We start from the raw sequence: 23,229 nt of genomic DNA, 5'->3' as shown, positions 1-23,229 counted from the left end.
TCTCAAGATAAATAATTTTTTTTTTAAAGGCAGTATAATGTTGCAAGTGAAAATGTTGGCTTTGGGCTTGGATAAACAAGAGTTTGTGTCTTAGCTCTGCCACTTGATAGCTGGAGCTGTGCAAACTTGTGCAAGCCACCTACCTTTTCTGTGCCTCACTTTCTGTAGCTGTAAAACAGATAATACAGCACCTACCTCATATAGTAAAGTGAAGATCTGCTGTTATAGCATACAGAAGCACTTACATAGCATCTGCACGTAGCAAGTATTCAGTAGGAGGTAATTTTATTATCATTGTCATCATCATTATCCCTGTTTCACAAATAAGACAGATGAGGCCCAGGATAGGTAAGTAACTTGCTTAAGGCCACACAACCATTGTGTGTGGGGAAGTTGAGACCCATATGCAGCCCAAATCTGCTTTTCCTCCCCAGAAGCCCTGAAAGAGGCTGAGCTAGTCACAGGCTTGCAAATAAAACACTCTCCCGCCAGCCGTCTCACGTGGAGTGCCACTCGGGAGTGTGTGGGAGTTTCCCCCTTGGACACAGATGGTGTCACCATGCAGGAGTATTCAGACCCACTTGCAACAGTGTGACTGTGCCTCAGGACCCTTACAAAGGAGCCTGGAGAACTAGGGTCCTGGAGCCCACAGGCATCCCTTCAACAGCCTCCCCATACAAGAGCCTCTTCTGGCCTTTCTTCTGAACCCCAAACCAGTTCTGTGGGAGCATCCGTGAGAAGAATGACTGATGTGACCATTGTGTGCTCAAGAGGCCACACAGCCACCCCTCCCCCCCCCCCCCCCCCATCAACCTGGGATCTTCCAAGTCCTATCGTGGGTGGAGGATGTCTCAGTGGCTGCTACAGGGGAGGGGGCAGCAGGGAGACAACACGGAGGCCAAGGTGACAAGTTTCCAGGCTCCTGCCCTGAATCAATGAAAGAAACACCTCTTGAGAGACATTTTTATATTGTCCTTCCATGTAACTTTCTGTTGGGGAAAAAAGTTTGGTACCCACCCCATCTCATTTAAAAAAAAATAAGCTTTTAAATAAAAGCTTTACTTTTTTTTTTATTTTTTTAAGTTTATTTATTTATTTCGGGAGAGAGAGCGCAAGCACAAGTGGGGAAGGGACAGAGAGAGAGGGAGACACAGAATCCGAAGCAGGCTCCAGGCTCTGAGCTGTCAGCACAGAGCCTGATGCAGGGCTCAGACTCAGATCATGACCTGAGCCAAATTTGGACACTTAACCGACTGAGTCACCCAGGCACCCCTAAATGAAAGCTTTAAAAACCACTGATCTAGTCCATCATTTTCATTGCACATATTGGGGAAACGGAGACCCAGATTGGAAGGACCTGCCTCTGGTCCCAGTGTATTCATGGCAGAATGGGGTCTAGAACTCACATCACCTGACCCTTTAATCCTAACCTCTCAGATATCAAAGTCTGAGATGGGTTAATTTATTAAAACTCAAAAGGAAAAACAGAGGCTGTCTGTCCTTCCTTTTCAAGTTGGCTCTTCCCACTTTAAAAGCAGTTTTCCCTCTGTGCCCTTGTCCTCCCTGTTCCCTCATACCGAACGCTGCGGTTCCAAACAGGCACAGGAGAGGAGCATCACTACAGTCCCCCTGCCCCCATCCCCTACCTTGAGTTGCTGGCCTGAGCAGTGACTCAGAGGATCAAAAGGCAGAGAACGAGGAAGAGACTGAAGTAGAGCTTTGAGGACCTGCTCAAATCCCAGCCTAGCCACTTATTATCTGCATGACCTTGAGCAAGTTACCAAACCTCCCAGTGTCTCACTGTCATCAGGTGCAAAACTACAATAGCTCCATTGCCTCGTGGGGCTGCCATGAGGATTAGACTTAATTTGTACAACAGATGTTGGTGAGGATGTGGAGAAGTGGGAATCCTCTTGCACTGTTGGTGGGAATGCAAACTGGTACAGCCACTCTGCAAAACAGTGTGGAGGTTCCTCAAAAAATTAAAAATAGATCTACCCTACAACCCAGCAATTGCATTACTAAGAATTTACCCAAGGGATACAGGAGTGCTGATGCATAGGGGCACTTGTACCCCAATGTTTATAGCAGCACTATCAACAATAGCCAAATTATGGAAAGAGCCCAAATGTCCATCAACTGATGAATGTATAAAGAAGATGTGCTTTATACGTGCAATGGAATTCTACTTGGCAATGGAAACAATGAAATTCTGTCATTTGCAACAATGTGGATGGAACTGGAGGGTATTATGCTAAATGAAATAAGTCAGTCAGAGAAAGACAGACACCATATGTTTTCACTCATATGTGGAACTTGAGAAACTTAACAGAAGACCATGGGGGAAGGGAAGGGGAAAAAATAGTTTCAAACAAAGAGGGAGGCAAACCATAAGAGACTCTTAAATGCAGAGAACAAACTGAGGGTTGATGGGGAATGAGGGAAAGGGGAAAATGGGTGATGGGCATTGAGGAGGGCACTTGTTGGGATGAGCACTGGGTGTTGCAGGTAAGCAATGAATCACAGGAATCTACCCCTGAAACCAAGAGCACACTGTATACACTGTATGTTGGCTAACTTGACAATAAATTACATTATAAATAAACAAACAAACAAATAAATAAAAATAAAATCAAGGTGTAACATTAAAAAAATACGTGAAAAGAACCTGCAACATAGAAGTTGTGCAGCAAGTAATAGTTCATTTCAGTATTATTATGTTAACTATATTTTGATAAGATCTGCAGTTCTTTGCCATGAATTAAGTGCAGTAGGCTCTCTGCGCACCCACACTAAGGCCAAGCAATGCTGCACTTCGACATATATTCTTCATGGGGAGCTCTGCCCTATATAGGAATTTGAAACCTCTTCCACCTGTAGGCATACGCTGAGAGGGAATCCCATAAACACAGTATGACCAGCCTTGACTGAGAAGAGCAGTCAAGAAATGGCCCTAGAATCAGCATGCTGGGTTTTATCTTGGCCCCACTGTTTAACTGCAGACAACTTAGCCTTTCTGAGCCTCAATTTTTTCATCTCTAAAACAGGAATCATATCAGCACCTGACTCATAGGCTTATTGAGAGGAGCAAATGGGACAATGTATATGAAATCCTGGCTTGTCCTTAAAAAGTGGCCAAAAAATAATAGCTCTTATTATATTCCCTAGGCTTAGCTTTTTCTGCTCATGAAGAAAGTGTTGTAGGAGATAAAAGTGGTGATTCTGCCACAGAAAAAAGTTCTGATTCTGCCACAAGTTAGCACCTTTCCCCTATTCAGGCCTCAGTTTCTCCACCTGCAGACTAAGAGGGTTGGATTAGTTCAGCTCTAACTCCGAAGGAGAGCTGATGAGAAGGTGGCATGGCTGTCCATGTGGTTTCTGGATGGCCTCAGTCTTCCAAGCTACCCATATGGAGAAGGGCCAAGAAGACTACTGGAAAGAATGCTCTATCCTTCCTAAACCAGGGCCTTGGTTATGAGAGCTGCTCTGGGGACACACAAGCCCAGCTTGAAGTTCTGTCCTTACCATGGTGTGTGACCTTGGTAAAGTCACTTCACTCTCTGAGCTTTAGTTCCTTCATCTGTAAAATGGGACCTGAAATGGTACCCAGAGTAAGGGACTGCAATGACCATGTGAGCCAAAGCTTACAAAGTGCTTGACACACAAGAAGTCAGTAATGGTGTGTTGTTTAATAATCATTATTGATGCCAGTTGCATCAATTGGACTCATCCCTGGGCATGGCGCTCTTCTTAGAGCCAGTCTGAGTGCACCTGTGTCCATTCCAAGTATTATTTCTAGTGGCATTAAAGCTTTTTATGAGAATAGAAGCCATCCTGGGGACCCACCTAAAGAAGAGGAGTTGGCCGGTTTCTGCATGACGACACTTGAGATTCCCATGATTCCAGGTCAGCCTGAAGGAAGCGACAGCCATCAGTCCTTCCCCACCCTGCCAAGAAGACCAGCTCTGCAGGGTTGGAAAGGACCACAAGCTACATCTTGCCCAACCCTTCTACCTGGGGTAAGATGCCAGGAGGGGAAGTGACCTACCCAAGTGTCATGGCATGTTACTAAACCTAAGGCACTTAGTATATGCAGTATTGAAAAGCGTATCTGTGTTTGATTCTTGGCTTCTTGACTTACAGGCTCAGTGACCTCACTGAACTTCATTCCTCATCTGGAAAATGGGGATAATAATAAAACCTGTTTCCCAGAATTGCTGCAAAGATTAAATGAGCATGCATATACATATATGCATATAGGTAACTAACATGCATATAACATATAGCAAGCCCTCTATAAATCACAATGTCCAGCAGAAATATAATGTGAGCCACTACGTTTTAAATCGTTTTGTAGCCACCTTTACAAAAAGTAAAAAGAGGTAGAGAAAATTAATTTTGATAACGTATTTTATTTAACCCAATGTATCCAAGATATTATCATTTCAACATGTAACTAATAATAAAAGTTATTAATAGTTTACATTTTTTTCTTACTGAGTCTTTGAAATCTGGATGGGGTGCAACCTGGGGAGATTTGGGCAACCGGTTGTCACAACTAGGGGAGCCTGGAGATGGGCAGCAGTGTATACAACTGACATGAGACCAAGGATACTACCAAAAATCCTACAGTGCATAGGACAGCCTCCCCTGCCAAACAATTATGTGTCCCGAAATGTTAACAGTGTCTGTTTTACGTGTCTACTTCATGACTACTTCACATTAGCCCCTTTCCACATTCTCAATAGTCACATGGAGCTGGGGCCTACCACACTGGACAGTGCAGCTCTGTAACAGAACATTTGGACATGCACTTAGAAGGTCCAAATTTTTAGGGATTTGGGTTTTTGTAAATTAGTCTTCCTGTTCATCCTGGAATAACTGGCCAAATGAGATGTGACTGGTTCACTAGTGCCTGGCTGGCTAAGGACAGAGCCCATCTGTCTCTGGCTGGTCAGACCCTTCCAAAGTCACCGCCCTCCCCTGGTAGACGAGCCTGGGACAGACAGTGAGCCCTGTTGTTCTTTTCTGGGGAGACAATGCTACAGGCCCTGCTACCTGCCTGACAGTGCTATTGTGGCTCAGGGAGAAAAGGGCTTTGTCAGGAAAGCAGGCGGGGAGACTGCGGTTCAATGGGGCTCATTATATCTGCACTCCCGGGATGCTGATGCCAGCCCTGGGGAAGCCACGCCTCCTTCTAGAACAAATGGGGAGCCTGAGGCCCTGAGAGGGTTTAGAAGAACCATCAGTAGATCCCAGCTCCCTCCACCTCAGCCCACTGCCCTAAAACATGAAACTCACCTAACTCTGAAAAGCCTTGTCTCAAAGCACAGGGTGAACACAGGGCAAGGGAGTCCCTGCCCTGGACCACAAAATTTAGCAGCTCCACAAATCACAAACATATCCAAAAATATATGTATTAGGGAACATATGTGTGTACCTACCTCTCAAGATCTGGGTTCAGCTCTGGCACAATGAGACCATAACTGAAATATCCGCTCTTGTGATTAAAAAAGCCCTGGTCAGAAAGAAAGACCACAAATCTCTTGTTCCATGTCCTCGGAACAAATGCAATCAGGGTTTGAAGGCAGTGAGAGTTCGAGGGTCTTATTTCCACCAGCCTCAGAAATGGGCATTGTTTAGTAGCACACATTAAATCTAAGCAGCAGAAATGCTTAGCTAAGAGAAAAGACCAGTTAAATTTTCTTGTTCAATCCTCCCTCTCAGGTAGTGTAGATGCTGCTATAATGAACTATCATTTCCTAGTAGGACCAATCATCCAGTTTCCAGCTTCTCTGTGTTCCAATTTATACTGGACTTGGAGGTAATCACCTCCATTTGAACTCTGATGCTGCATCCCTCCAAGGTGAGGGGTAGGTCTGGGTGCATTACCTTGAACTCGGATGTGTAATGTTACCAATACCTGTGATTTCCCACTCCCTTCTACACTCTACCTTAACCACCTTGCCCCCAACCCCATGGTGATACAGACATACACACACACACACACACACACACACACACACAGAAAGCTGGAAGGACTGTCTTATTTGACAGATGAGGAAACCATTTCTCCTCAAGAGTAAGTGATTTGTTTAAAATCACCTGAAAGTTAGGGGAAGCCACATGCTGGGAGAACCCATCCCTTGGGGCCCAGCTAGAAGGTCACGTGTAGAAGGTAGAGAGTGATGTTGGAGAGGACAGGCTGGGGGGCAGCTCTGTTTACTCCTGGTGCCTTCACTAGTTGTGGGACCTTGGGGGCAAGTTTCTCACAGTATTTAAAATATGGCTTCTTCTATTCCTATACAAAATATTAACATTAAGGGAAGCTGGTGACAGGTATATGGGAACTTTCTGGGCTATTTTTGTAATTCTTCTGTAAATCTAAAATTATCTTATAACCAAAAAAAAATTTTTTTAAGTACAGTTTTCTCTCATCTGTACCATGGAGATAGTAATGATACCTGCCTTACAGGAGGCTCAAATAAGATAATATCTGGATAGGGATTAGCCCGGGGTCTGTCCCATAGCGAAGACTCCATAACTATTTTTAAAAGCTACCTCCTCCAGGAGGCCAGTGACCAACATTGCCAGAACTGACCACCTGCTTTCTTGGAGGTCCCACGTCTTCAGTTCTCAGGAGCCAGAGTGTATTTGAGTCTAAAATGCCAAGCATGTCCGTGCAGCCACTGGGAGCATGGGCTCTTCCACTTTCTAGCTGGGAACCCCAGCAAGTTCCTTGATCACTCTGTGCTTCAGTTTCCTTTCTGAAAATGATAAAAGTATGTCCTGTATATAGCTGTCATGAGGACTGAATGAACAGGAGTTTTTCAGCATTAACATTGCCTGCCCTGCGGCAAACACTGCACAAGTGTTCTTATGGTTCAAATCAGTGTTTCTCTAATTTATGTTTACTATTACCCATGGATGACAAACATACTTTCCATAACCACAGTTTTTTGAGTTTTGTTTTTTTTTTTAAGCTTATTTATTTATTCTGAGGGAGAGAGAATTCCAGGCAGACTCTGCACTGCCAGCACAGAGCCCAGCTTGGAGCCCCAACTCAGGAGCAGGGAGATCATGACCTGAGCAAAATCGAAAACCAGACACTCAACCGAATAAGCTACCCCAGGCACCCCATCCAGCTTTTTTTTTTTTTTAATGCTGATTTGGAAGACACCAGTTTCTAGGTAGTAGTAGATCCCATTTTGTTTCTCTCATTAATACATAAGGTTCTCCAGGGACAGAGAATATATCTGCCTCCTTCTGGTCTCCAGTCACTTGGAAGAAGAAATATACTTCTTTCACTGAATTTACCAAGCTTCTATCATCCATTCATTCCACAGACAAGTATGGACCATTTATCGGGCACCTACTTACTGTGTGCCTGTTGTGTGCGAGTGCCCAGCACAGATCAGACCTATGTTGAATGAATGAACCAGGCAGGGAGGCAGGGAAGGAGGAAGCCAAGAAGGCAGACAGGAAGGGAGAAACCCAGGGTCTTGGACCCCCTCCCGACCCGGGAGGACTCCATCTGGCAGCCGTGCCTCTTCCAACCTCCACTTTCCCCACTTCTTCCTCCGCCGGAAAAAACTCCCCCTCTCCCACCGTCTGAGGATCCATCATCTCTCTGACACTGGGGACACAACCGGGTGCAGTCCCGGCGTCGCGGAGGGGCGGCGCCCGGGGACCCGCCCCCCTTGCCTCCCGCCGGGGGCGCGACGCGGTGACTCTCTCTCCGGGAGCGCTGCAGCCTCCGCACCCCGGGAGGGCGTGCGCCCCTCTGCCGGCTGCTCGAGCGCTGGGCCCCCGGCCCAGCGAGTTGCCCAAGACTCTGGGTGACTCCTCCCCGAGGACCGTCCCCCTCTGGGGCGCGTCATTCTCTCCACCCCTGGGGCCGACCCCGGCAGCCTCTGGCACGCCGGCCACGCGGGGGACGAGTCTCGGCCACCTGCTCCGGCACCGGGGAACCCGGGGCGCCAGCAGCCCGCGCGTCGGTCCGTGCGCGCAGGGCCCATGGAGCTGCGGGCCAGCAACACCAGCTGCCAGAACGGTGCGTGCGGGCCGCGCTTCGCGCCTTCCCTTCGCCGCCGCTCCTTTCCTTCGCGTCTTCTCTGGCCGGGGCCCAAACCGAGGAGGGGTGGATCGCGCTCTGGCCAGTCTTGGTGAGAAGCGGGGTTCCGGCCGACTTCCCCCGTCTTCGGAGCTGGTAGCTGAGAGGGGGGTTGGGAGGAAAGGGACGCGTGGGGACGGAGGCGGCGGAGGCGGGCAGCACTGATTGCAACTGGTCAACCAGAGGGGGAGGGGGGGCTCGTGGTTGTTTCTCATATACAGTTGCTTCAGATTCTACTACCTGCCCGGGTCTGCCTGTCTCCCTGGGGCAAGGGAGAGGGGCGCAGAGACGCTTCACCCCCAAACCCACACACACCTTTTAGGGAAAGGAGGGAAAGAGCAACCCAGGAAGGGATAGGAAAGACCTTTAGCTTTATGTTAAGTTCTTGCTGGGAACTTGCTGGGTGGTAGACTAGGCCCTTTAGCTGCATTACTTCATTTATCCTTAACTCTAGAGGGCAGGTAGATATTATCACCTCGCCGTCTCCTTTCTGGAGAGAAAGAAACTGAAGTTCTGAAAAGCCTGATGATTTGCTCAAACTAATCCGCTGGGGGAAGTGGAATATAAAGCTAGAGCCCTTGGATCCTACAACCTGTACTCAGACTACTGTGCTCTCTTCCCGCTATGTCTCCATTTTCCTACAGCCTCTTGCAATTGTAACTGGTCCGATAGCCCTGTTTCTCTAATTTCTCTTCTCCAGCGAGTGTTTAAAGCCAGCTCTTTGGGTGTTGGCTGGCTTTGGTCTCCTGACCAACAATGCAGTCCATTTTCAGCCTCACCTTCCCCTGGGGAAGAATATGTTCCCCAGCCCTAGCATATTCTGGAAAAGAAGCCGGAATCACTGGGCCCAGCACCCGCTTGTCTAATGAGCATCCTTCTCAGAACTGGATGTCCTTTGGCCTTCAGCCTCTCTCATTTTCTTTTTGTCCCCCTGGGAAAACTTCATTCAGCGGAGGGTGCTTCCCAGAACAGGCAAGCTCACCCCGTGGCTCCACCTCCTGGAGATGCATCTTCAGGAGGGCAGGTGAAGGGCGTGGGGATGGGCTTGGCCTTCCTCTTGGGAGTCACCTTCCTTGGCCCATGTCCTCCCAGGTTCTGGCTCATTTCCTGAGTTCAGGGAACTCTCCAAACTAGACTGAGCTGAGGAACAGGAGCAAGAGGTCACACCAAATTTCATGAAGGATGGAAATGGCTTCATGTCTCATCTTCTCTTGATTGTGACACAGGTGTCAGGAAGAGAGATCTCCCACTGTGAAAGACACATGGATGTCCCCTGGTGGGTTCCAGGCCCAGCTCTGCCACTAGGTTTTTGTGAGACTCAAGCAAGTCCTTCCCCTTCTCTAGGCCCCAGTTTTCCCAGCTGCAAGTAAGAGGGTTAGACAGGCCATTCTGTGCCATGGAAGAAAGATCAGCATTGCCCTTATTTTATTCCACCAAGATGCTGCTCTATCCTCCAGATACACCAAAGCCAGAGCTGCATGACCTTGGGCTTTGGGGCCCGTCTAGTGGCTCGCCTGTAGTTGTAATTGGTATGAGGAGAAACCGGCCCAGGCTTACATCCTTGGCACAGCAGCCTGGAGCTTTGTGACCCACGGTTTGAAAAAGACCTTTGACCACCAGAGGTCACAAACTCAGATGCCTACAGGGGCTGAGCACATAACCAGAATGACTGAAGGGAGCCAGGTATGGACTCTGAGGAATTGCAAGGTGCATTTCCTAAGGGGGAACCACTCTCAACTGCAGCCAGTTGTCGGTTGGGATGGTGTACTCAACAAGGTGAACACAGGCAGCTCAAAAGCTGAATTTTCTTGGGAAATCAGATTTTTATTAAAAATTTTTAATGTTTATTTACTTTTGAGAAACAGAGAGAGAGAGAAAAAACAGGCAGGAGAGGGGCAGAGAGAGAGAGAGAGAGGGAGTCACAGAATCCAAAGGAGACTCCAGGTTCTGAGCTGTCAGCACAGAGCCTGACGCGGGGCTCGAACCCATGGACCGTGAGATCATGACCTGAGTGGAAGTCAGACGCTTAACTGACTGAGCCACCCAGGCACCCGGGGAAATTGGGTTTTTAAATGTTAGTAATAAGTTCATATTTTAAAATAACCCTCAAGAGGCCAAAGGAAACCCCACCCCACCCTTGCTGCCTGCTCTGTGGGGTACATGTGGCGGTTAAGAGCATGGTTTTGGCATTACACGGACTTGGGGAACAATTTGGCTTCTCTTCTTACCACGAGTGTAGTCTTACTCAGGTTACCAAACTTATCAGGGTCCCAGTTTCTCCAGCCAACACCCTGCACATGATCACTGTGCCATTTCTGTGGTAGGAATGTTCCTGAAAAGCCTCAGAGTAGAGGACCATGTGGGCACTGGAACTGGAGGATTATTGGCTGTGCTTTATATTGTTTCACTGAACTTAGGCAGCTTAGCTCTTCTGACTGAGGGTCTGCCCCTCACCCAAGTTTGTCGTATTGTCCTTGGTGTTTGTGCCAGAAAGGCGAGCAAGGGTTGGCCGGTTCTGGGGCATGAGGGCTGATTCAGACTCTCAGGATCTCAAGGACTTGGAAAGCAAACTGAAGATTCCACATGGAGTGACAGGGACACCAATGTCTCTGAGGCCTGAAGGAGGCCCAAGCCACTGACTGTCAGCACCAGAGGTCTTAAAATCTGGCTTAGGAATGGGCCATTTTAACAAACGGGATGCTTATATTTAGTCATCTTCAGGCCTAGAAGGGGCTATGGACCCGCAGGCCTCACTCCCTCATGTTACCTGTCAGAAGTCTCTGCTGCGGCTGGAGGTAGGGATATGGAAGTGACGAGGCCTCTTGGAGGAGAAAATCCCTGTGTGATCCTGAGCTATTGGAAGTCCAGAGACTGGGAGGAGATTCCTGTGGAGGGTGGGAAGTTGGAGTCAATGACACCTAAGACTTTGAGAGCCTGAGAACCCTGCTGGGTGTGGGGAGCATCAGTACACCTTAGGGGTTATGTGCTGGAGTTCTGGAGTCAGACAGTCTGTGTTCTTAGGTAAGGTGCCTGACCTCTCATGGCCTCCATTTCTACATCTATGAAATGGGAATTCAAAGCAGCACTTACCTGACAGATGGTTATGAAAATTGAATGAGTTCATGCAAATAAAGCCCCTAGCCTGGAGTAAGCACTTGGTGAATGTTAATTATTATTGTTAGGTTCAGGCCCATTGTGTGGGCCTTGGAAGCTGAAGTATGGGGTCTGAAAGAGCCGCCAATTCCAGTATCTTGAAAGCACCCAAGTGTACCCGGCATGACTCACTTACCATGGTCTTCCTGTCCAGGTTCCCTGATCAGCCTTTACTGCTCCTCCCAACAAGTCCTGTGCCAGATCGTCAGTGACCTCAGCCCCCAGGTGCCCAGCAATGTCACCTCTACCAGCTGGAAGGAGAGGTTCAGGCAGAGCTATGGCTTCTACATTGGTCTGGGCCTGGCCTTCTTGTCCAGCTTCCTCATCGGCAGCAGTGTCATCCTCAAGAAGAAAGGCCTTCAACGACTGGTGGCCTCGGGGGCCACACGGGCTGGTAGGGTCCTGAGGGAGAGGGTGGGCATGGGGTGCCGGGCAACTGGACCCTGGGCCAGGCCTGTGCACCTCCCTTCATAGGGGGGGCCACTGTAGCAGTTTCAGAGCCTGGCCTAAATGGTCACAAAAGACTCATTGTCAACTCCACCGGGAATCCAGTCCACCAGCAGGAGACGTTCCTTTAAAATCCAACATTTCTGGAGAATTTCAAGATAAGTTAATTGGGGGTACAGATAAGGAAAATCTCACAGCCGAGAATCAGAAACCCCAGATCTAGTCCAGTTTTATTTCTTACCAGCTAGGTCATCATAGGCAAGTCTCAACTTCCCTGCAAAATGGGCATACAAATACCTCTGCCCAGAGCATTGCCGCACACTAGTGTGCCCTATTAACTTCACACTGAAGCCGCTACAGGCTACAGAAAAATTACTGGGTCTCTGTCCACAAGGGACTTACTGTGAAAACATTCTGGAGAAAAGGAATCATGTGTAAAGGAATTCATTTATTTGCTCATGATTCACCGCAAGCCTGCTGGGTGCCAGATACCATGCTGGACACGGGGACACAGTGCCCTGTGGGACATTGAGGTGAGTGGGAGACACAGGCAAGTCAATAGGCAATCGTTCCATAGTAGGTTACTTGCTATCTGTCATGGCGAAAATACAGAATCCCTTGGGACTATTTTGGAGGAGCATGTAAAGCCCAGGCTTGGAAGGTTAGGGGAGGTTTTCTACAAAAGGTGATCTGGAAGCTGGGGCCTAAACGATGAGGTGGCAAGGTGGAGGAGAAGAGAAGAAGACATGGTGATGCAGGCAGAAAGGACAGCAAGTGCAAAGGCTCAGAGGCAAGAGAGGATGAGAGACATTGGAAGCCGAAAGTAGTTCAGGATGGCTGGAGCACCGAGGGGTAAGAGACGGGGGAAGGGCCAGATCGCGAAGGGTCTTGCAAACCGGGCTACGGAGTTTGGGTGCAATTGTAAGTGACAAAGGTTTTGGGCAGAGGAGTGGCATAGTTCGATTTACGATTTGAAAAAATTCCTGGTTGCTGGGTGGACGGTGGATTAGGGACAAGACTGGTGCCCAGGAGACCAGTTAGGGGAGAGGGACAGCATAACTTGGGCCTGGGAATGGAGACAGTGGTAGAGTCCCAAGAGAGCTTTCTGGGTTTGGTGTCGACTGGCTCCCAGGGGATGGTGAAAACAGAGTCGAGGCTGACTCAGCTTTCTGACTTGAGCAACTGAGGAGATGAGGGTGCTGTTTTCTTTGATAAAGAAGGCAGGAAGAGCGGGTTTATGGGAAGACGATGGTTCAAGTCTGGGCATGTTCAGTTTAGTGTTCTGTGGGACACTGTGCTTTGGAAGCAGACTCCTGGGGCTCTAATTCCAGCTCTTCAGTTCCTGGTGATGTGATCCTGGGCAAGGAAAGTGCTTTCTCTGTGCCTCAGTTTCCTCATCTGTAAAATGGGGATAAGACCAGTTCCAACCTCTAGTATTGTTGTGAAGATAGGTAGTGTCTTTACAAAAATGCTTGGCTCGAGTGTTGGTATCACTCTTCTCTAAGTGGGACGGCCCGGCAGACAGTTGGATATCCAGGGCTAGAGCCAGGTGCCCTCTGAAATGGAAAGCTGTGAGATGTGGGGAGGAAGTCAGGAGCAATGGTCTTTGTTGCTCTCTCCTTCACGTCCTGACAAGTGTTCAGAAGACCAGAGACCTCCCAAAGTGCCAGGAAAAGATTTGCTTGTGCCAGGAGAAAGCAGGGTAAATATCACTGATACCATTCAGAAAGGCAGCTTCTCTGGAATCCTTTTTTCCCTCCAATCTGCTGTTTCCTTATCTAATGAGATTTCAACCCTTAGCATAAAATGCTCTCAGTGCTCCTTTTATGGAAGATCCTAAGTCCTTTAGGAACCTGATGAGATCTAAAGACCTTCTTAGAAAAATAGACATTTACAAAAAGCGATACACAATCTCTGGATTTTCACATAACTGTCTAAAACCCATCTATTACCATCATAACCATCATCATCATAACTATTATTATTGAGTATTGACTGTGTGCCAGGCTCTGAGTCCACCATGTGAACAAGGCAGACACAATTCCTGACTTCCTGGGGTTTCCATTTTAGTGGGAGATATGCCAGAAAATAAATACATTAATTCAATTTATAAATAAATGTCATGAAGGAGAAAAGCTGGGTGTGATGAACGAGAATCCCAAGGAGAAATAATAGAGATAAGGGGGTCACAGAGGACATCTTAGGGGAAGAAACATTCAAGCAACGTCCTGTAGAGTGAGCAAATATATGTAAGCAAATATCGTTAAGACGACTGTTTCCAACATGGAAAAGCACATGCAAAGTTTTTAAAGCCAAAAAGAGCTCGTCATTTTGGACGAACTAAAAGAAAGCCTGAGTGAGTAGATACTAGTAAGAAGAGTGGTAGGAGATGCCTTTGGAGAGGTGAACAGGGACAAAACCACAAACTGGCTTATTTAGGATTTGGGGCTTTATCCTCTGAGTATTTGGAAGCTATTGGCCTGCTGCAAGCTTGAGGGGTGACTGTATGATTTACATTCTTAAAATTCATTGGCTGCTATGAAGGCAGTGGGTTATAAAGGGATGATGAGAGTGGAATCAGATGAACATAGAGGGCTATTGCCTCAGCCCAGGCCAGAGGTGGTAGTGCCTTGGAGTTGAGTGGTGGCAGTGGAGTGGACATATGTGTGATGCTCTTTGGAGAGGGAATTAGCAGAATGGATGGAATGCAGAAGGTGGAGGAATGGGAGGGTCAAGGGTGATTCTCTGGTTTGGGGCTTAAGCAACTGGGTGCATAGAGGTGCCATTTACTGACTTTCATTTGGTAGGTGGGTGGGTGGGGAGCATTTAAAATTAAGAGTTCTATTTAAGACAGAGTTTGGGACGCCTATAGGAGATCCAAGAGATGTCAACTAAGCAATTGAACATACATCTGGGCTCCAAAGAAAGGATCAGTATACACGTATGAAATAAGGATGCCTGCATAAAGATGGTATTTAAAACTTGGGGAATGGATAAGTTCACCCAGAAGCAAGCCCAGAGGACTAACCAGCTAACATATATTGAATCCTTCAAGACTGGGGAGTGAAGGTAGAGATAGGAAAGGTGCCTGAAAGAGCATGGCCAAGCTAACTTTGTGTCCATTCCTTTCTACAGTGGACGGAGGGTATGGCTACCTGAAGGATGCCATGTGGTGGGCTGGATTTCTCACCAGTAAGTGGGTTCTTTCTTACTAACAACAGTGACCCTTTGATGGCAGAGGTGGAGATGAAAGGAGGGGCGGAGGGGGGCCTTTCTGTCTCCATTGTGCCAAGTGTGAATCTGAGACCCAGATTCCCAAGGGGAACCTCTTGACCATCTTTGCAGGTTGAACATTTTACCTGTATTTCATATCTCTTTCTCAGCCCAAAGTCAGTCCTTCATCCATGAAACATTTAAGCCGAGAGAGGTTTGTAGAGAGCTGGTAATGATAAAGATGTCTTTTCTCAACTTCCCTTGAAACATAGAGAGTTATCACTCCTGGTTGGAGTCTCTTGGATCTCTACATGGGAGGCTGGGGTTCCTCAGCCAATTTTCCCATTCCACAGGCCATGTGTTGGCTCACTTTAGAACATGGCTGGTCTGCCACTTGCAGTTTGCCCAGATTTGCACATTCACACATTTCCCCCGCTTTCCACCCACCCTCTCTGGCTTTCAAACCCTAATTCTTTTGAATGGAAAATTATCCAGCTTTCCATTTATAAGTCAGGTTTTGACCCTAGTCATAGCCAGGGCTATAACATTCATCATCTACTTTCAAAGGGCAGACCCAGGTCATTCTCTACCAGCAGAGACAGAAAGGGCACTTTCAGGAGTCTGCAAACTAGAAACTCAAATGCAGAGAACTAGGCCCTTTGGGAATGTCAGACTTTCTAACCACCTGCCTGTCAATCTGGGAGAGATGGCCTCATGACCAACTGGTACCTGGAGAACCAATAATTAAATGTTTCTTTATTTGATAAATTAACATTTTCTAGAACTCAACTCATATATACAGATGAAACATCAACAGTCCCTGAGATACATTTAGCCGTGCCTGGACTAGAAGCCAAGAGACCTCAAGAACAAGAAAGCATCCTTCCACAAACATGTCCTGTGACCTTGGACTCTGGGCCTAGCTTGCCCATCTAAAATGGAAGGATTTGATCAGGATAATCTGGGCCTGGCCTTCTGATCAGATTGGCCATGGGGAGAGCATAAGGATCAAGACATTAAGGAATGATGGTCTGGGATCCTGTGAATGGTTGACCACTGAATGAAGCTGTCTCTGCCCAGGTTAAGTTGGGCTGGAGATGATGCATCAAAGCCACACTACCCTGTTTTCTCCCTTCATTTCCTAGTGGCTGCTGGAGAGGTTGCCAACTTCGGGGCCTACGCATTTGCTCCTGCGACAGTTGTCACGCCTCTGGGAGCGCTGAGCGTCCTCATAAGGTTATTGTCACCTCTCTTGCTGTCTCTGCCTCCTTCCTATTTTCAGTTTGTTGAGGTCTGGAACTGTCTAGTGGGGTCAACTGCCACTTGCAGTGAGGGACGTGGGTCGATATTAGCTCCCAGAAAGAGGCACTGTGCTGTTCAGAGCTCCTGATCCGTAGATTGTTTGCTGCTGGTTGCTCTAGCCTCTCCTCGAACGATGGGGCAATAGAAGGGCAGGCCAAACCCAGATCAGCTGGAAGGGCTCCCACTGCCACCAAGCTGACTGTCTCATGCCAATGCTTTCGTGCCCCAGTAGGAGCAGCATACAAGTTAAAAAGCATGAGCTCTGTATTAGCTGTCCCTGAGTTCTGACCTTAGCTCTGCCTAAGGTAGTAACTATACTACCATGGGCAAGTCATTTAACTTCTCTAAGCCTCAATTTCCCTGTCTGCTCAGTGGGGATGCTAATACTACCTACCTGAAGGCATTGCTTCAAGGACTAAATGAGATGATGCACAGAAAGCACATAGTGCAGGGGCGCCTGGCTGGCTCAGCGTCCAACTGCGGCTCAGGTCACAATCTCACAGTGTGTGGGTTCGAGCCCCGCGTCGAGTCAGGCTGTGTGGTGACAGCTCAGAGCCTGGAGCCTGATTCGGATTCTGTGTCTCCATCTCTCCCTGCCCCTCCCCAGCTCATGCTCTGTCTCTCAAAAATAAATGTGAAAGAAAGAAAAAGAAAGAAAGAAAGAAAGAAAGAAAGAAAGAAAGAAAGAAAGAAGAAAGAAAGGAAAGAAAGAAAGAAAGAAAGAAAGAAAGAAAGAAAGAAAGAACATAGTACAGAACTGGCAGTGAAGAATCACCATAGCCAACACATATGAGGGCTTACTATGTGCTAAATGTTCTAAATGTTTCCCATGTATTAACTCATTTAATCCTCACAGCCTCCCGACTAACTAGAAAGTAGAAGACACCTGAAGCCAAGACAGGTTAAGCAACTTGGTCAAGATCAGCCAGGTCCTAAGGGGCTAGGCCAGGATTCCCACCCAAGCAGTCTGATTTCAAAGACCACGTGCTCAAGCCACTAAGCCGTGTTGCCTGACAGACATCCAATAGTTTTTAAAATAACTGATACTAAGTATGTGTGCTTCGCATTGCCTCATTCCTCCTGAACTATAAGCATAGTTCCTCTGTGGGGGTCTTGGAGCCCCATTTGAAGCTGGCTGTGATTATTGGCTTAACCTGGGAGCCCTGGTAAATGCCAGCTGACCACACCCAGCACCCATAGTTTCCTGTTTTGTTTTACCATCTGGATGACAATTTTGTAACGTTTACACGATCAAAAACAAACAGAACCGTGACTCACATTGTATAGTTGGCTGATGTAGTTGTGATGCTTCTATTGTGTATCTGATTAACTTACAAATTCCTACTCCCAGGAAGTTGGGGGAGGAGAGGAATATTCCATCGCATGACGTCTGCCTGTGCTAATGCCACCAGACTCTCTTGAACACACATTCCGGGTAAAATGTTATGGGTAGTTTTAAAGGAGAGACAGAAGACATTCAAAGGAGCTTGGACATTAATCTCCCCTCTCTTCATATCTTTAACTAGGATTTGGGGGGAGGAATTCATTCCTAGATCAGCCACTGATTTTTACCTTAAGGTAATGTTACCTTTGTAAGGAAATAGAAACCTACCATGAGATCATACCTGTCTTGCCCCATTTCCCTCCCTTCTTCCCTCACCTCTGCCATCTGAGGATGTGAGGGGAATGAAAATCACATCACCAAGGAATAGCAAGGAACTGGAGGTGTTTTACCCACTTCAGGGAAGTCACAAGAATTCTCTTCAATGAAGTATAGAGGAAAAACCATAGGCTTTATAATTAGACAGAAATTCAGCTAAAATCCTGGCCTTGCTACTTACCAGTTGCATGAACTTGCCAAGTTATTTTAATTTCTATAAGACTCAGTTTTTTGTCTATAAAATGGGGATAATATATTTTACTTCTCAAAGAGTTGTGAGATGTGAGTGAGATATAATAAGTAGAAAATTCCTAGCCTAATACTTAGTACGTATTATATATGCCTAAGACACAGTGCCTCTAATTGTCATTGTGGTTGTTCATGTTGGCATATACAAACGGAAGGAGGAATAGATTTGTTCCATATAGCTCATGGAATAGAAATAGGACAATGAGTAGAAATTACCATATTTTTGACAATTAGAATGAACCTACAGTAGATCCATTTGCCTTGTGCAGGGGCGAGCTGCTTGCCACCAGTGGTTTACAAGCCATGTCTGAAAGCAGTCTGTAATGTTAAGAGAAGATGTGCTCATTGGTAGGAAGTTAGACAAGAGTGCTTTGAAGGACTTTTCCAACTCTTGTGTTTGGGGATCTTTTAGTCTCTAAAACGAAAGAACTCCACACATACGTCGATTCCTCCAGCACACGCCATAAGCCTCCCCTAAATAAGTTTCTATTTCAAATGTTTTTTGGAGGAGATCAGTGAGCCTTGATCTGTTCTCCATGAGCGCTTGCTCAGGCCCCATTTTCCTTCAGGACACTGGGACAAGTATGGCTTCTAATCTCTGTCTCCCACTTCCATGTGCAGTGCTGTCCTGTCCTCATACTTCCTGGGAGAGAGTCTGAATCTGCTGGGGAAGTTGGGCTGTGTGATCTGTGTGGCCGGCAGCACAGTGATGGTGATACACGCCCCCGAGGAAGAGAAGGTCTCCACCGTTGTTGAGATGGCTGCCAAGATGAAAGACACAGGTAGGCTCCGAGCCCCGTGAGTGGGAAGGTCTGGCTGCGTGCTGACCATGTCAGGTGCTGCCACCTGGAGGAGAGGGAAGCTAAAGAAAGAAAGTTGGGGGGCTGGTCCTAGGGTTAGCTCACAGGCTTCCCAGCCTGATGTGTATTGATGTCATTTATCATGTGTTTATTATGTGCCGGGCATGGTTCTAAATATTTTCCATGCATTGTCTTAGTATGTTCAGGCTGCTGTAACAGAATGTCATGGACTGGGTGGCTTATAAACAACGGAGATCTATTTCTCACAGTTCTGGAGGCTGGAAAATCCAAGATCAAAACCCTGGTAGATTTTGATTCATAAATGGCCATCTTCTCTCTGTGCCCTTACATGGTGGAAGGGGTGAAGGATCTCTCTGGGGTCTCTTTTATAGGGACACTAATCCCATTTATGAAAGTGCCACCCTCATGACCTAATCACCTCCCAAAGGCCCCATGTCCAAATACCATCACACTGGGAATTAGGTTTCAACATAGGAACTTGGGGGGACATAGTCTTGTAGCATGTATTATCTTATTAAATCCCACCAAAAAAGCTCTATGAGAAAGGTCCCATTCTTTTAACTTATTATTTTATTTTATTTTAGAGAGAGAGAGAGAGCAAGAGCAGGGGAAAGGGGCAGAGGGAGGGAGAGAGAGGGAGAGAGAGAGAGAGAGAGCAAATCCCAAGCAGGCTCCATGCTTAGCATGGAGCCCATCATGGTGCTTGATCCCACGACCCTGGGATCATGACCTGAGCCAAAATCAAGAGTCGATACTCAACTGACTGAGCCACCCAGGTACCCCGAGAAAGGTCCTATTCTTAGCCCTGTTTTACAAATGAGGAAATGGAGGTCTTGCGTTTTAATTAGTAACTTGTCCAAATTATTCAAAAGTTGTGTCATGGGGCTGGAACCCTACTGTGTTACATCCCACCACCATGGATAGGGGCTCTAGATACTAATTGCATCCTCCATAGCTCAGATTATCTATCTCTTCCCCTCCTGAAGGGTACATCGTGTTTGCTGTGCTTCTGCTGGTGTTCTGCCTCATCCTCATCTTCGTCATCGCCCCACGCTATGGACAAAGGAACATCCTCGTTTACATCATCATCTGCTCTGTGATTGGGTCCTTCTCCGTGTCTGCCGTCAAGGGTCTGGGCATCACCATTAAGAACTTCTTCCAGGGGATGCCAGTTGTGAGGCATCCCCTCCCCTACATCCTGTCCCTCATCCTGGCACTTTCTCTCAGCACTCAGGTCAACTTCCTGAACAGGGCACTGGACATTTTTAATACTTCCCTGGTGTTCCCCATCTACTATGTGTTCTTCACGACGGTGGTGGTTACCTCCTCTGTCATCCTCTTCAAGGAATGGTACAGCATGTCTGTAGTGGACATTGTGGGCACCCTCTCTGGCTTTGTCACCATCATTCTGGGTGTGTTCATGCTTCATGCTTTCAAAGACCTGGACATCAGCCAGACCAGCTTGCCCCACATGCACAAAAACCCAACCCCATCTCCCACCCCTGAGCCCACTGTCATTAGACTAGAAGACAAGAATGTCCTTGTGGACAATATAGAACTCTCCAGCACCCCATCACCAGAAGAGAAGCCCAAAGTATTTATAATCCATTCTTAAAGTGTGGAATATGAGAGTGAGAAGATGAGCACTACAGTACAGCCTGACTTCTCAATTCCAGAGCCACCTGGTTATTTTCAGAACAACTGTTACCGATGGGCTCTCTTTTCTTGAGATGTTCATTTATACCTCATCATTGTTTCCAGAAGGAAAATCCCTACCCAGTGAGCGGTGGTTGCAGAACTTCGTGGAAACAGCCTCAGTGACCAAATACCCTACTTGATGTTGGTGCCAGCAGGTCCCCTGGACCTTCCTTCCCACTTATTTCCTCAGTGCCATCTCTGTGTTGTTGGGAAGAAGATAGAATTTGACCCGTTGAATGTAGCACAGGCCAAGAACTTCCCTGAGATGCTGGTCATCAGGAAATACTTAGCACTGGTTCTCCTGAGACTGAATCCCATTCCTCAGCCCAAGGACAAAGTGCAGCTGGCTCCTGGAGGCCGCGAGAGCAATTCGTCACGCCTCCCATCCAGAGCTGACAACTAATGTGAGACGTCTTGCTGCTTTTGCTACTTCCTCTTCGGAGACAACAGCATGACCTCAGCTGACCTTCTTACTGTGAAAACCACCTGATGTCTCAGGGAACATTTCCACCAGCCCCATTCCCGGAGCACTCCAGCCGGGAGGTCAGCATCTTCACTTCCGTCCACTCTACCCCCATCCCTGCCCCTTCTGTCTCTCTCTCTGTCCTAAGGAGTTGTCACTGAGACATTCAGGCAATTACCTTAGAACTCAAAAAACAAAATGATAAGGACAATGATCCTCTACAGCCAAGCTCTGCTGGCCCAACCCAGTGTTTCATTTTGCTTCCCTCTGGAAAGAGAACAGCATTTGCACTGCTCTTAAAAGTAGTCTGGCTGTCAAAATAGCATTTGGCAGAATGCACTTTCCTTTTCCTCAAGGAGTAAACCAAAATATGATTTGGGGAGATGGGGAGAATTAGGGGCAATGTCAGAATTTGGCAAAAAGCGGCCACAGGCCCTTTAGAAACCAGGGATGGCTTTTGTGTTTACTCTGGTGCCCAAGAACCCAGGTGGAAAGGGCTCTGGGTACTTTCTGGGCTATAGCCTTAGAGGCTTGAGCAGTGGGATCAGCTTTGAACTTCCGTGACCGAGTGGGGTGTAGGCTTGGCATGGGTGTTTTCTGGCTGTTGATCAGATGGCCACCAAGTCCTCAATGCCACTGATGAGCTACCCACCTTGGGAAGCAGCAGGTCGTGGCTGCTCCAACACCATCTACTTTGGGGACTGCCTTTGGTCCCCTCACATTTGGCCAGACGCATTTAAAAAACAAGAGCAGCTGGAGAGAGGGAGAGAGATAATTCCCTTCCTGTCTTCTTTCTAACTGCAAGAGTGTGGGAGTTGGTAGAAGGGCCATTGAAGGGGAAGTAAGAGAGCCAGTATATCTATAAAGAGGGAAGGCTTGATCCTCAGCCCCCAAGTGGGTGCAGAGCCTCCCCTGTATAACCCCGTACCTGTGTCCTGCATTGATGTCCCATGCCCTAAGCACAGCCAAGCCCGGCCCAGACTCTTGCTGGCCTTGAAGCTCTAAAGGCTCGGCTGACCAATACACTAGCTTCCTGCACCTCCAGCCTCAAATTTCCAGTTTTCAATGAATGTGGATTTCTGTCTGTAACTAAAATCAGTGCAACATGTTGGATCTTGAGAGTGGCAGTAATCTAAGGGCCCTGAGAGCGTGGTTTACAGGGTCAAGATAAAAGACCTCTGGGTATGTTTACTTGATACTTGTGTCTTGGCCTTCATAGGACACAGAACAATTAAATTGGTTTGTCTAATGCTGGGGGGCTGGTGTCTGATCTCTGGAGGGTTGTGACTGCCAAGTAAGTCCCTACAGTAACTTTCACAGGCACACTCTCACTACAGTGGGAAAGGCTGTTTGGGGAACAGTCGGTTGAAAATATTCATCCCTTGTTAATACCTGAGCCCATACTGGGAGCCAGGCACAGTATGAACAGCTTTATGTGGATTCTTTAAGTCCTCACAAATCCCCCAGGTAGATTTTTTTTTTTAACTTTTAATGTTTATCTATTTTTGAGAGAGAGAGAGAGAGAGAGAGCACGAACAGAGAGGGGCAGAGAGAGAGGAGGAGACCCAGAATCTGAAGCACACTCCAGGCCCTGCGCTGTTAGCATGGAGCCCGATGCAGGGCTCGAACCCACAAACCGTGAGATCATGACCTGAGCCGAAGTCAGATGCTTTGCTGACTGAGTCACCCAGGCGCCCCAAGGTAGATATATTTTTAAGCCCCATTTTTGAGGAAAGTGTCTCAGGGAGGTTATGTAATCGCCCAAGGTCACACAGCCAGGAAGAGTCCAAGTTGATATCTGGCTCTGGGTCTATAGTCTTACCCACCAGGCAATGCGTCTCTCCGAAGCACTAAACTAAGTCTGGCACTACTTTGCTCATTCCTTTTCCTGTGATCCGTGCTGTTTCCCCTGTCTGGGTATAAGCCTCATGGGAGCTGGTCTTTATTTGCTGCTTGTTTTCAATGCCGAACACATAGTTGGCACTCATAAAAATCATCTGTTGAATAAAGGAGCAATACTGTTCCTTTGCCCAAACTGTCTTGGGAGCCAACTCTCAGTCCAGAGCAGATATAAATAAAACCCTGGCATGTTCAGCAGGGCAACTCAAAA

At 47.4% G+C, this 23,229-nt stretch overlaps 1 protein-coding gene across 1 annotated transcript; it reads left to right on the top strand.

Moving 5' to 3' along the window:
* Positions 1-7,874: 7,874 nt before the first annotated feature.
* NIPAL4 (NIPA like domain containing 4) lies at positions 7,875-22,373 on the top strand. Its single transcript, XM_023260156.2, has 6 exons — positions 7,875-8,053; positions 11,421-11,660; positions 14,849-14,905; positions 16,072-16,162; positions 18,759-18,919; positions 19,945-22,373. Exons 1-6 carry the CDS (start codon positions 8,017-8,019, stop codon positions 20,571-20,573), a joined length of 1,215 nt encoding a protein of 404 aa, XP_023115924.1. The 5' UTR covers positions 7,875-8,016; the 3' UTR covers positions 20,574-22,373.
* The last annotated feature ends 856 nt before the right edge of the window (positions 22,374-23,229 follow it).

Source organism: Felis catus, chromosome A1, assembly GCF_018350175.1.
Source record: "Felis catus isolate Fca126 chromosome A1, F.catus_Fca126_mat1.0, whole genome shotgun sequence".
NCBI lineage: Eukaryota > Metazoa > Chordata > Mammalia > Carnivora > Felidae > Felis > Felis catus.
Note: the sequence above shows the minus strand (reverse complement) of the source record. Positions and strands in the feature narration are given on the sequence as shown.